Source organism: Anguilla rostrata, chromosome 11 (assembly GCF_018555375.3).
Source record: "Anguilla rostrata isolate EN2019 chromosome 11, ASM1855537v3, whole genome shotgun sequence".
Taxonomy (NCBI): domain Eukaryota; kingdom Metazoa; phylum Chordata; class Actinopteri; order Anguilliformes; family Anguillidae; genus Anguilla; species Anguilla rostrata.
In genome coordinates, this window is record NC_057943.1 from 1,477,866 (window position 1) to 1,491,469 (window position 13,604).

At 47.7% G+C, this 13,604-nt stretch overlaps 1 protein-coding gene across 1 annotated transcript in view; it reads left to right on the forward strand.

The window, feature by feature from the left end:
- Positions 1-5,477: 5,477 nt before the first annotated feature.
- Positions 5,478-13,604, forward strand: part of LOC135235037 (kinesin heavy chain-like) — a 34,898-nt gene continuing 26,771 nt past the window's right edge. The window contains exon 1 of the mRNA XM_064300235.1: positions 5,478-6,010. Coding sequence (XP_064156305.1) covers positions 5,879-6,010 — 132 coding nt within the window. The 5' untranslated portion in view covers positions 5,478-5,878. The remainder of the gene's footprint in view (positions 6,011-13,604) is intronic.

Genomic DNA, 13,604 nt, shown 5'->3' on the forward strand with positions numbered 1-13,604 from the left:
AGATCGCTTTACTGCTCTGGGCAGATAAATCATGCGCTAATATTAGAGCCTCTTTTCGCCTCCCTGGGCGCTCTGGGGGGGGGGGGGGGGGGGGGTCATTACTCCCTGGGCGCTCTGGGGGGGGGGGGGGGGGTCATTACTCCCTGGGCGCTCTGGGGGGGGGGTCATTACTCCCTGGGCGCTCTGGGGGGGGGGGGGGGGGGGGTCATTACTCCCTGGGCGCTCTGGGGGGGGGGTCATTACTCCCTGGGCGCTCTGGGGGGGTCGTTGCAGTCGACCAAACGAACACGCCTACACACGAGCACCGGGCCCAGAGATTATTAAAATATTTAAGACTGAAGTGCCACTTGTGCAGAGTCACACCTATTGCCTTGCTCCAGTGCTGTTTTTACTCATTTTCTTGGCTGTGTGTCAGTCTGTGGTATATACATATATATATTCCATGCATATCCATTGAAAAGTTTCAAAAAACCAAAGTCTAAATTGCTGCCAACATTTAAATTAACATATTCTTATTAATTTAATGGCTGAATTGTCTTCACATATTGGTTTTACACATTGTTTTTTTTTATACAGGCGACTTTATTGTAGGGTTTTCTGTCCAGGGAAACTGAGATCAGGAATCACTTTCCCATTTCGCAGCTGAAGGTGGCCGAACTCTTCGGGTCGGTGCCGTTTGTTTTGGCCGAATTGCCAGATTATCTGCAGTACTTCACTCAACCAGCAGATGGCGATAAGGCAACTAGAACAGTTACTGCACCTGAACAGATCCAATCGACCTTTTCCATTCTTGTTTGTGATCCGGCTCCTTAACGTCTGGCGCAAGCTGCAATTAGAGGTGTATTCATCATTATGTTTATTTCCATCACTCCTTCATTAATATTGTAGTAGCATAAACGATATTACCAGTAACAAGGGTACATTTCAGCTTGGTATTGTCCCCTTTTGTAAGTTGCTCTGAAAAGGTGCATCAACTGCTGTTATGCAGTGCGTTTAATTGGCACTTAGATGAAGCAAATTGCTAAAACTTGCATCGATTTGATGAAAGTGATGGTGATTTGAATTGTGCTGCATTGAATTATAAATGGTGCCTAGTAGAATCGCAAGGCATCAAATTATCCATCCATGCTGTGGGGGATAGGCAGGAGTACACCCTGGACAGGTCGTCAATCCGTCCCTGTGCACACACTCACATTCACTGACACATGTCTTTGGGCTGTGGGAGGAAACCGGAGTACCCAGAGGAAACCCACGCAGACACAGGAACAGGAAGAACACACAAAGTCCACAGAATGGCCCTGGCTGGGATTCCAGCCTTTTCGGTCTCAGGCGATGGTGCCATCCACTGCACTGCCATGATGAAGCCATTAGATAAAATAATTATTTCTTATTTATTTTTAGTTTTTTCAATTTTTATCTAATTAGCACCATATTTATTACATTTGGTGCTGTATTTATTAATTGATTTTTTTTTTTGTCGTTTTCCTCATACCCGAGAACCGGGTTGGAAGACCCATGTTATATGACCCATTCATAGTTCTCCATCTCCAATATCTTCTTTCAAAAATCCCACTCTTATGCCCCGGTGCGTTATGCGTAAGGGATTCCCAGTTCCGTCCAAGTGCAACTGCGCATGCCTGGAAAGAAACTCCGTGATTTTCTTGGCGGTGAAACAAAAGGGAAATACAGGAGCTCAGAGGCAGGCGGGGATTAAAACGCGCATCGCATCCAGGTGGTCCAAACCGAAACAGCACAGGCTTGCTCTGCCGGCGCGAACCCGGCGCGAGGGCAGGGCAGCGGAGAAGTCTGATCGGTAGTCCTGGAGTTTGCCTGGGACCTTGTATAATTTAAGCACTAAACGGGCGGTGTTATATCAGGCATTATTATTAAATGTGCTGTCCTGGGTTAAATGAACGCAGTGATGGTGAATATTTTTCATTCCGAATACAGCGATATGAGTTATCTAGTTATAAAGTTCTGTTGTTTTGCTTGATAGCAAACTAACGTCAGCTAGGTGGCTGCATTGCCTTCTGTCTCATCGCGTTAGCTTATTAGCTCACCTTTTAACATTAGCTATTAGCTAACGTTATGTAATAGGCTACTTGGCGGATGCACGGTGAAATGTTCATCTGTGTCATATGCAATATCCAGACCATTACGGTTTTCACAGATGCAAGTCACTTGCCGTTTCTGGTTGTATACTTTAGACAGTTAACGTTAGCAACGGTATCGTTATAAACCGTCATTTGTTATTTATGAACACAACGTCCTATTCGGTTTTTAGTCTTCTTTTGTCAGTTAGACAATGCAGATTGATACAATTGGTAGTTAGGTGGCTACATACGCATTTGGACAATGACGCTATTTTTGTTTTGTCTCTGTAGCCCAGCACATTGGATTTGAGATAAAACAATGAATATTAGGTTAAAGTGTAGACTGGCAACTTTTTTTAGGGTATTTACATCCATATCGGGTGTTCCCCGTAGGAATAATGCGCCAAACCGTTGATTTTGCGCTGCCAGGGGTCAGAGTCATGGTGAGAGAGCCTGACCGTAAACACCAGGGGGCGCCAGATCCACAGTTGAAACCGTTAAAACACAGACCAGGTCTTTCTGTTTCCTGTTTGTTTGGCATTTGGAAGACTGTTACGCCAGATCACAACCATTAACACGGTATCCTAAATGGCTGTGATTGGGTATTACTCTTTTTAAACAGGAATCATTGTGTGGAATGACTTTGATTTTCAGTCAGTATTTCCCCCACTTCAGTAACTGCAGCTACATTGCTGTGTGTACCATTCCTTTTATAATGATTGTCAACCCCATATACTGCAGTGATTGTTGTATTTATTCAGACAATGTTAAAGGGTTAGTGGTGGGTGTGTGTCGAGGATGGAGAGCGGGGTGTTATTCAGTGTAGCAGTGGTAGGGTGTTGCATGGTGTGGTGGAGGTGGTTCAGGTAGGGGTGTCCAGAAGGAGGCAGGAGCGTGGTTCAGGTAGCGGTGGATGTGTTCAGGTAGCAGTGCGTGTGTTCAGGTAACAGGGGTGTTCAGATGGAGGAGGGTGTTCAGGTACTGGTGGGTGTGTTCAGGTAGCAGTGGGTGTTCAGAAGGAGGAGGGTGTTCAGGTAGCAGTGGGTGTGTTCAGGTAGCAGTGGGTGTTCAGGTAGTGGTGGGTGTGTTCAGGTAGGGTGGGATGTGTTCAGGTAATGGTGTTCAGGGGGGGTGTTCAGGTAGTGGTGGGGTGTTCAGGTAATGGTGGTGTCAGAAGGGGGGTGTTCTAGGTAGTGGTGGGTGTCAGTAGGGGGTGTTCAGGTAGCAGTGGGGTGTTCGGTAGCTGGGTGTAGGTAGTGGGTGTTCAGGTAGCAGTGGGTGTGTTCAGGTAGCGGTGGGTGTTCAGGTAGCAGTGGGTGTGTTCAGGTAGCGGTGGGGGTGTTCAGGTAGCAGTGGGGGTGCTCTGGTAGTAGTGGGTGTGTCCCACCTGGGCCGTGACGTCTGACTGTGTTGGCGTTTCCTCCAGCACTGATGCTTTGGCTGATGCTCCCCCTGCTGGGCACTGTGTGTATGTTCACATCTGCACACAGCTGTTCATTCACTGTGATGTCATGGCTACAGGGCAACCCTCATTTCTGTCCGACTTTGGTCTCCGTTGGGAGACCGTGTTTGTTCGTCTGTGTTTGAGGATTCAGTGTATCTATAGATACCAAGTGTGTGTTTCTGTCCTTAATAAAACTGTTGTGTGTAGTGTGTGTGTGTGTGTGTGTGTGTGTGTGTGTGCTTGTGTTTACATCAGGGTGACAGATGCTGCCTCGAATGCCTGTACACCAGGCTGCATATCTAAAGTGTGCGTTCTCTGCATCCTGCTGTTAGCCAGACCTTTTCTTCACACCCGTGCTGCGTCCCATCTCTGCACCTACAGTGCCACCCGCTGGTCTGGCTGGCTTGTTGCGAGGACATGAGAGCCATTAACACCATTCATCCATTTTAATTAATTCAGTAAAGTGATTAATGAAGATGTGTCTAATGAAGGTGTGGGCTCATCCTGTGAGGGGGGGGGGGGTGGTTGTTGATGACTGAAAGTTGGCCTCTCTTCTGGCAGCCATCACTGCATACAATAAAATTGAATTAAGCAGAATATGCAAGTGTCACTGTTAAAAAGTTTCTATATATGTACAGTTCTGTCATTTTGTGATTTCTGTACTTTTGTTCATAGTTTTAGGAGAATGATCAATTGTGGTTAGGTTGGTTTTTTTTTAAATAATACTCATCCTTTCCATTTAATGCTGCCTGAAAGCCTCCCTCCTCTTCAACCCCATAATGTAAGAATTACGTTAACAGTCCTAATAACTGTGTGTGTAATCATGTTTTGACACAGCTAGCCGTTTTTATGAACAGCCGTGAAAATACGCCTCTTCCCGCATCCTGAGCCCTTTGAACCACGTGACACCCTTTTGGCTGGGAAGTCGGAAAAGCTTACATTAAAATTCAGCTCTAATATTTTATGAACATACCGAGAGAAACCACGTTAGTTACGCAGAAGCACCCCTGGTTTGAAATCAGAAATCTGTACACCGTCCAATTCAATTATGTTGGGGCCTGCAGGCATAGGCTACAAACGCGCAAGTTAAACATGTTCCATTCTGTTCAACCAACATTAAAGCAATTCATTGTAAGCATTCATTGTGTTCTTGGCAGTTTTTCTTTCTGAAATCCAGCTTTAAAAAAAGGCTTCTGCTCTGTAACGTGCTCAGAAATTGTATGAGACTTTGTTATAGCGGGCCAAGATGATGTTTTTAAATTCTTTAACATGTTAATAGCCTTATGCCGCAATTGTTTTGCGTACAGTCTTGAGAAAGCGAGTTTGGGAAACCGCCGAATTGTGTTGACGTCTTTTAGTCGACGGTGTGCCACGTGACATAGGTGCACTCCGCTTACCCCACGGACGAATCATTTATTTCTATCAAAAACAAAAACAAAAAAACAACGATATCCATTTGTCTTTGTTGTTCGCGTGTCTCCTGTTAGCTTTCAGGCCAAAACAATTGCTTAATGATGGATTGTGTGAGAGAATTGTGTGTCATCGTAATTTGGTCTGCAGGTAATGTAGCTTGCTACGAGAGCAACACAGGCACTCTCATGCAGACAAAATCAATAATCTTCGACATTTTCCCGTCGGTGTTGCATGTCAGATTCCAGGAAAATGACTTAGTGGACTAGAGATACACCATCATGTTTTCTACTATGTCCTGTTGTAAAACACGTTGTAAAACATGCTTTTTAACCTTAAATTACCTTTAATATAGGCTACGTGTCCTGTAGAGAAAGGCCATTTTGTCCCGATACGCAAAAATATGAGGCACCTGTTAAATATAGCCTTGTTTTTGCCAAGTAGCAATTGAATTACATGTCTTTGTCGCTATGTGTCACAAAAAATAGCCAAAATATGATTTTCTTTTCATCGCCCTCTAGCCATTGCAGGCGTGGTTTTGCAAATGCCGCCGGGCCGTCTCCCTGCGCGTGGTGCTGATGAGAGTGCCCCTTTAAAGTCGCCTAGCAGCGAGGCAGACCACGCCCCGTGTCTGACAAGCCTGGGCGAACTCAGACCGCCGCGGAAAGCGTCTCACTTTTCTCCTCTCTGCATCTCCTCCTTCCGCCGTGCCAGATCCTCGCGCGGAGTTATCCGCACACAACAAAACAACATTTAAACATTCACTGGAAAAGGCCAGGGCACATAGGTTCGCGTAATTTAAGCAGTTGCCGAATTTCTTTCTTTTAAAGCCAGTAAGACGATAAACACGTTTTATCGTTTTTTAGCGAAATACCGTCAAAATATTAGGCCGAAGACAGTCTATTTCTGAAGTGTATTCCAAAGTATTTTCATGATGACTGATCCTACCACAGAATGTAATATCAGGGTGCTCTGTCGCTTCCGCCCCCTGAATAAAGCCGAAATTCAGCGCGGGGACAAATTCCTTCCCAAATTTCAAGAAGACGACACCGTCATCGTCGGGGTAGGTTGCTTTGTTTCTTTTATTTTTTTATAAGAACTCTTCTTGGTATAGCTGGTATAGGCTTAATTTCTTATTTATGTTTACAGTTCGCTGTGAAGGGGCATGACTTCATCACAATAGCTAAGCACAGTTGAGGTTTTAGTACATTTGAGAAATTAATTGAATGATAATTCATTTTGTGCGTTTATTTCCTTAAAATATATTTCAGTTAATGCCTATGAAGCACTTTTGGACCCTTGCTCAGTTGAACATTTTCCATTACCGTTGGAGTGAACGTTTGCAGCGATGATTTCAAAAAATTAAATAAATAAAAAAACCCCTGGCAGTGTTTCCCGCAAGCCGGGTATTTTTCAGTTTGTCCGGTAAGGCCGGTCATCGATTTTAATCGCACATCTGTGAGGGCATAATGCTTCGTCACTCTGCTGGGATCATTGGATAAAAGAATATTGTGTTAATGATTTATGAATACTGCGTCTAGGGCGTTACATGACAAAGAGGCGCAAAGATCACAGAGGGCGACGTGTGGTATTTAGAAATATTGAGACGGAACCATGTTTGACACGTACCTCAGTCAATATGCATTATTAATGTCTGTTTGTGGGTCTGTCGTTGTGAAAGTAATCATGTGGATCTGCGCTGTAAAATGCGCTTTGGATGCAGTGCAGAATCACCCTCTGAGCAGCTGATGTTGCTGTCCACTGGGAATTACTGAGGAGAGGATGTTGCAGTTCCACTGCTTTAGCCAAGAAGTCCTGCAGGGGAGGTTATTGTTTAAGTGTGTGCGCTGTGTGTTATTTATTAGCCTTATTGGTCTTTCTTGAGCCAAAAATCCCCCAGCAGGGCAGAGTTATTCTGGGGGGCCTGTGAGTTTGGGGAGGGGCAGGGCAGGACAGGATGGGAATTGTGAGTTTGGGGAGGGGGACGGGCAGGGCAGGGCAGAATGGGAAATGTGAGTTTGGGGTGGGCAGAGGGGCAGGATAGGAACTGTGAGTTTGGGCAGGGGGACAGGCAGGATGGTAACTGTGAGTTTGGGGAGGGAGAAGGGCAGGGCAGGATGGGAACCACGAGTTTGGGGAAGGGTGGGAATTGTGAGTTTGGGGCGGGAGATGGTCAAAGTCTGTTGGATTAATTTACTTTCTTTTCATTAATTCTAAGCAGAATATGATGCCACACCCACCATTTTGGCTCAAATAAAGTCACAACATATTGAATGCTCAGGATGGAAGTGAATGTATTCACCATTTATTATAACTTTGGTTATCTTACTAAAAAAACATTCGTATGTTACACACCCCAGGATTTGAGGTGGCAATATGAAAATGTGTTTGATTCCTAGAATTTTAGAATTTTAAACTGAAGGGTATGTTGAGGCTTTTGCTGTTAAAGCTCTTCGTACTGAATTTTTTTGAGGTTCACTTTGGCAGGAAGGAGAGTCTTAAGCCTGGAAGCTGAGCCTGTATTGGGGTTAATGTGATAGTGAATCAGCCTCCGGGGCTAAAGCACGGCCTGCAGCAGGGCGCTGTTAGAAGCCTCCTGCAGGTCCTGTCCGTGCACACGCTCTGCTTTCAGCGTCAGATGACTTCACGGCAGCTATGAGATGTCTGTATGTGTGTGTGTGTCTGTGTGTGTGTGTGTGTGTGTATTTACCCGGGACCTTCAGTGGATATGCTTGTACAATTGTGTATCTGTGTGTGAGAGCGTATAATATATAGATGTTATATGAGTGGGGAAATGACCGTTTTTTGTTGCGTTGATCCTGCGCTGGTTCTTAGTTCTTAAACTTTATTGCTTCAGTATTTATCCTGTATGAATGGATGCCATCTGTATTTGCTCCAAAAAATTCTGCTTAACTCTGGATAAGAGTGTCTGCTAAATGCCCCTAATGTCATGTAATCTTCACTGTATAACCAGGAAGTAGGCCCCAGGGGGAGCCCCAAGGAAGTAGGCCCCGGGCCCCAGACTGCTCCAGGGCTCTGCTGGGCCTTGTATCCCTCCTCCCTGCTCTGGTGTCCCCATCACCTCCTCCCTGCTCTGGCTCCCAGCAGCAGGGCTCACAGCCATGATATTAACTCTGTCAGAGGACAGAAAACAGCACAGTCAGTCCTGCAGAGGACTTTTAAACTGATATCGGCTCCTGCGGATTCTTCCTGCAGTTAGGCAGGAAGTGGTTGCAATGCTTCCTCTTCCTGCTGAAGCCCTGTCAGTTCTGATCACTGACAGCTGAGAGAAACAGTACAGACCTGTTTCACACCATGTCCCCATCACCTCCTCCCCCTGTACTCATCACCTCCTCCCCCTATCCCCATCACATCCTCTCTCCCCATCCCTCCTCCCCCTGTCCCATCCCTCCTCCCCTGTACCCATCACCTCCTCCCCCATCCCCATCACCTCCTCCCCCTATCCCCATCTCCTCCTCTCCCTGTCCCCATCACCTCCTCCCCCTGTACTCATCACCTCTCTCCCTGTACCATCACCTCTCTCCCTGTCCCCATCACCTCCTCTCCCTGTACCATCACCTCATCTCCCTGTCCCATCACCTCCTCCCCCTGTACTCATCACCTCTCCCCCATCCCCATCACTCCTCTCCCTGTCCCCATCCTCTTACTCTCATCCCCACCACCTCCTCCTCTCTCCCATCACCTTCTCCCCGTCTCCCCATCACTCTCCCATCCCCGTCACTCCCCCATCCCCTCTTCCCCCTATCCCCATCACCTCCTCTCCCTGTCCTCATCGCCTCCTCCCTATCCCATCACCTCCTCCCCTGTCCCCATCACCTCCTTTTGTCCCCTGTATGCTAGAATCTTCCGCCCCTAAGTGAATGAAGCACACAATGCTCCCATGTATCTATCTCCTAAATTCTTTCCTGTTCTCATCACACTATGCTCCTGTCCAGCCCTTGACTCCTCCCACCTGTCCATCACCTCCATCCCCCTGTACTCATCACCTCCTCTCCCTGTCCCCATCACCTCCATCCCCTGTACTCATCACCTCCTCCCCCTATCCCCATCACCTCCTCTCCTGTCCCCATCACCTCCTCCCCTGTACTCATCACTCCTCCCCCTATCCCATCACCTCCTCCCCTGTACTCATCACCTCCTCCCCCTATCCCCCATCACCTCCTCTCCCTGTCCCCATCACCTCCTCTCCCTGTCCCCATCTTCTTCTACTCTATCCCCACCACCTCCTCCTCTCTCCCATCACCTTCTCCCCGTCTCCCCATCACCTCCTCCCCTTATCCCCATCACCTCCTCCCCCTATCCCCATCACCTCCTCTCCCTGTCCTCATCGCCTCCTCCCCTATCCCCATCACCTCCTCCCCTTGTCCCCATCACCTCCTTTTTTGATCACGGCTGTATGCTAGAATTGTTTCCAAGGAGCACATGTGCTCCTAAGTTGAAAAGTTTGAAGCACACTAATGCATCCCAATTAGTATTTATGCTCCTAAAATTCTTTTTCCAGTGAAATTGCATCAATTTTCAGACACATATGCTCCTGAAATAGGAGCACCGTAGAGCCCTGGTGATGCCTCTTCACCACCTTGTGTGAATCCTCATCACCTCCTCATGTGATTGCTTATCACCGCCTTGTGTGATTCCTCATCACACACCTCCTCAGGTGAAGAGAGTCTCGAGGTTGTGCGGGGTCTGTGAGAGGACTGTGATGCACAGATCAGCTCTGTGTCTCTGTGCTTCTCCCTGATCTGTCAGGATCAGACGTGTCTCTGTGCTTCTCCCTGATCTGTCTTGATCAGACGTGTCTCTGTGCTTCTCCCTGATCTGTCAGGATCAGACGTGTCTCTGTGCTTCTCCCTGATCTGTCTGGATCAGACGTGTCTCTGTGCTTCTCCCTGATCTGTCAGGATCAGACGTGTCTCTGTGCTTCTCCCTGATCTGTCAGGATCAGACGTGTCTCTGTGCTTCTCCCTGATCTGTCAGGATCAGACGTGTCTCTGTGCTTCTCCCTGGTGTGTCAGGATCAGACGTGTCTCTGTGCTTCTCCCTGGTGTGTCAGGATCAGACGTGTCTTTGTGCTTCTCCCTGGTGTGTCAGGATCAGACGTGTCTCTGTGCTTCTCCCTGATCTGTCAGGATCAGACGTGTCTCTGTGCTTCTCCCTGGTGTGTCTGGATCAGACATGTCTTTGTGCTTCTCCCTGGTGTGTCAGGATCAGACGTGTCTTTGTGCTTCTCCCTGGTGTGTCAGATTAGACGTGTCTTTGTGCTTCTCCCTGGTGTGTCAGGATCAGACGTGTCTCTGTGCTTCTCCCTGATCTGTCAGGATCAGACGTGTCTCTGTGCTTCTCCTGGTGTCTGGATCAGACTGTCTTGTGCTCTCCTGGTGTGTCAGGATCAGACGTGTCTTTGTGCTTCTCCCTGGTGTGTCAGATTAGACGTGTCTTTGTGCTTCTCCCTGGTGTGTCAGGATCAGACGTGTCTTTGTGCTTCTCCCTGGTGTGTCAGATTAGACGTGTCTTTGTGCTTCTCCCTGGTGTGTCCGTAGCAGACGTGTCTTTGACGGTCTGATCAGCCGGAGCTGAGCTCATTAAGAGCAGGAAACGCATATGAACTCATTCATTAATGCTACAGCAGCGTTAGCGTACGTCAGTCATTAACACTTCAACCACGGCCTGCTCGTTGGCGTACGTGAGCCTCGCACCCTGCTGAACACACAGACCACCTCAGACAAGGACACACAGAGGCGGTGAGAATGAGGATCCTTTGTGAAATGCTCTTTTAATTTCCGGTGTCTCTTTGTAGACAGCAGATGGGCGCAGTCATGCTTCTCCTACACTGTGCGTCTCTCTGGATTAAAGCGCATAAAAGCGTATAAAAGCAAATAAAAGCGTATAAAAGCGTATAAAAGCGTATAAAAGCGTATGCTAAGTGAGCGTAGTGTCATTTGTCTGGCTCTCCTGAAACCACAGGTATGTTCAGGTCCCGTGGAGATGCCGAACAAGTTAATTTAATAATGATGATGAGGTGTGGTCCTCCAGGAGCAGGGTTCGAGTGTCCCAGCAGGCAGTGCGGTCCTGCCAGCTCAGACGTATAATCACATTAACGTCCGCTGTCCCGCTGTGCGGCGATGATGAGAGGGAGATGACCTGTTCCTTCATCCCGGGGGGTCTCTCAGTGTAATCACAGAGCTCCACGGGCTCTGCTCATTAAACAGAGCGCTTACGGGAAGCCCCAAACGCTGACGGGGGGGGGGGCTCGTGGATGAGTCAGCGCTGGTGTGGTTTGGGGGAGGGGGGGTGCTGGAGGGGGGTTGCTCAGTAGCTGTGATGTGCAGTAATGATGTGATGGAGGCACTTGGGCTCAGAGAAGCAGATCTATGAACGTTACAAGTGGCAGAACTCTTCATCTCTTCCTCTTCCTCCTCCGCCTCAGTTTTCCGACATTTTAGTCCTCTCTTAACCTCTTAATAATGACTTTCTCCCCATTTCTCTCCCTCCCTCTCTCTCTCGATCTCTGTCTCTCTTTCCCAGTCTCTCTCCCTGTCTCCCTCTCTGCCCCTCTCTCTGTGTCTCAAATTTTCTAATTCAAATTCAAAATGCTTTATTGGCGTGACAAGATGCTTCTTATATTGCCAAAGAACGAACATGTACAAAGTAACACATAAACATAAATCTATACAAACAGTGTCTCTCTCCCTCCCACTCTCTTTCTCCCTCTCTGTCCCTTTCTCTCCCCCATCTCTCCCTCAAATTGAAATTGAAAATTTTAAAATGTATTTATCTCTCTCTATCCCCCCTCCCCTTCTTTCTGTCTCTCTCTCCCTGTGTGTCTCTCTCTCTCTCCCTCCTTCTTTGCCTCCCTTTTTCCCCTCTCTCTCTTCTCTCTCTCTCTCTGTCTGGCTGAGGCTGTGCAGTGTAATGAGCCCCCACCCACCCCCCCCCCCCCACCTGCCCCCCCGGGTGAGTCTGTGCAGTGTAATGAGCACAGGGGCTGTAAAGTGCTGGCAGAGGCTGTGTCTGCTCAGCGCATTAAATACTGAGCTGGTCTGGCAGACTGAGATTAGCCCCACAGGCCCACAAAGGGTTAAAAACAAACCCTGCTCAAACCATGCCTGCTCAAACCCCACCCTCACAACAGCCCCCACCATGCCTGCTCAAAATGGGGGCGGGGGGGAGCTTGCCAAATATACCCCCACCGTGAAAGCTCGACTTTTACCATAAATAATTTAATCGTCTTCCTCGCAGATACGCTTGCATGTAAAATTGATGTGTCCGCTTTTCTCTTCAGAGTAAAATGGCGTTCGCCAGTCGCCTGTAGCGATCTGCAGACGGCGCTCGTTCTGCTCTCTGGGGGTGTGCTGCCTGTTTAACGGCCTGTAATCCCGTGGATATGCAGATTAACGACCTCGTTATAACAGCCTGTAATCCCGTGGATATGCAGATTAACGAGCTCGTTATAACAGCCTGTAATCCCGTGGATGTGCAGATTAACGAGCTCGTTATAACGGCCTGTAATCCCGTGGATATGCAGATTAACGACCTCGTTATAACAGCCTGTAATCCCGTGGATATGCAGATTAACGACCTCGTTATAACAGCCTGTAATCCCGTGGATATGCAGATTAACGACCTCGTTATAACAGCCTGTAATCCCGTGGATATGCAGATTAACGACCTCGTTATAACAGCCTGTAATCCCGTAGATAGCAGATTAACGACCGTTATAACAGCCTGTAATCCGTGGATGTGCAGATTAACGAGCTCGTTATAACGCCTGTAATCCCGTGATATGCAGATTAACGACCTCATTATAACGGCCTGTAATCCCGTGGATATGCAGATTAACGACCTCGTTATAACGGCCTGTAATCCCGTGGATATGCAGATTAACGACCTCGTTATAACGGCCTGTAATCCCGTGGATATGCAGATTAACGGCCTCGTTGTAACAGCCTGTAATCCCGTGGATATGCAGATTAACGACCTCGTTATAACGGCCTGTAATCCCGTGGATATGCAGATTAACGACCTCGTTATAACAGCCTGTAATCCCGTGGATATGCAGATTAACGGCCTCGTTGTAACAGCCTGTAATCCCGTGGATATGCAGATTAACGACCTCGTTATAACGGCCTGTAATCCCGTGGATATGCAGATTAACGACCTCGTTATAACAGCCTGTAATCCCGTGGATATGCAGATTAACGAGCTCGTTATAACAGCCTGTAATCCCGTGGATATGCAGATTAACAACCTCGTTATAACAGCCTGTAATCCCGTGGATATGCAGATTAACGACCTCGTTATAACGGCCTGTAATCCCGTGGATATGCAGATTAACAACCTCGTTATAACAGCCTGTAATCCCGTGGATATGCAGATTAACGACCTCGTTATAACGGCCTGTAATCCCGTGGATATGCAGATTAACGACCTCGTTATAACGGCCTGTAATCCCGTGGATATGCAGATTAACGACCTCGTTATAACAGCCTGTAATCCCGTGGATATGCAGATTAACGGCCTCGTTATAACGGCCTGTAATCCCGTGGATATGCAGATTAACGACCTCGTTATAACGGTCTGTAATCCCGTGGATATGCAGATTAACGGCCTCGTTATAACAGCCTGTAATCCCGTGG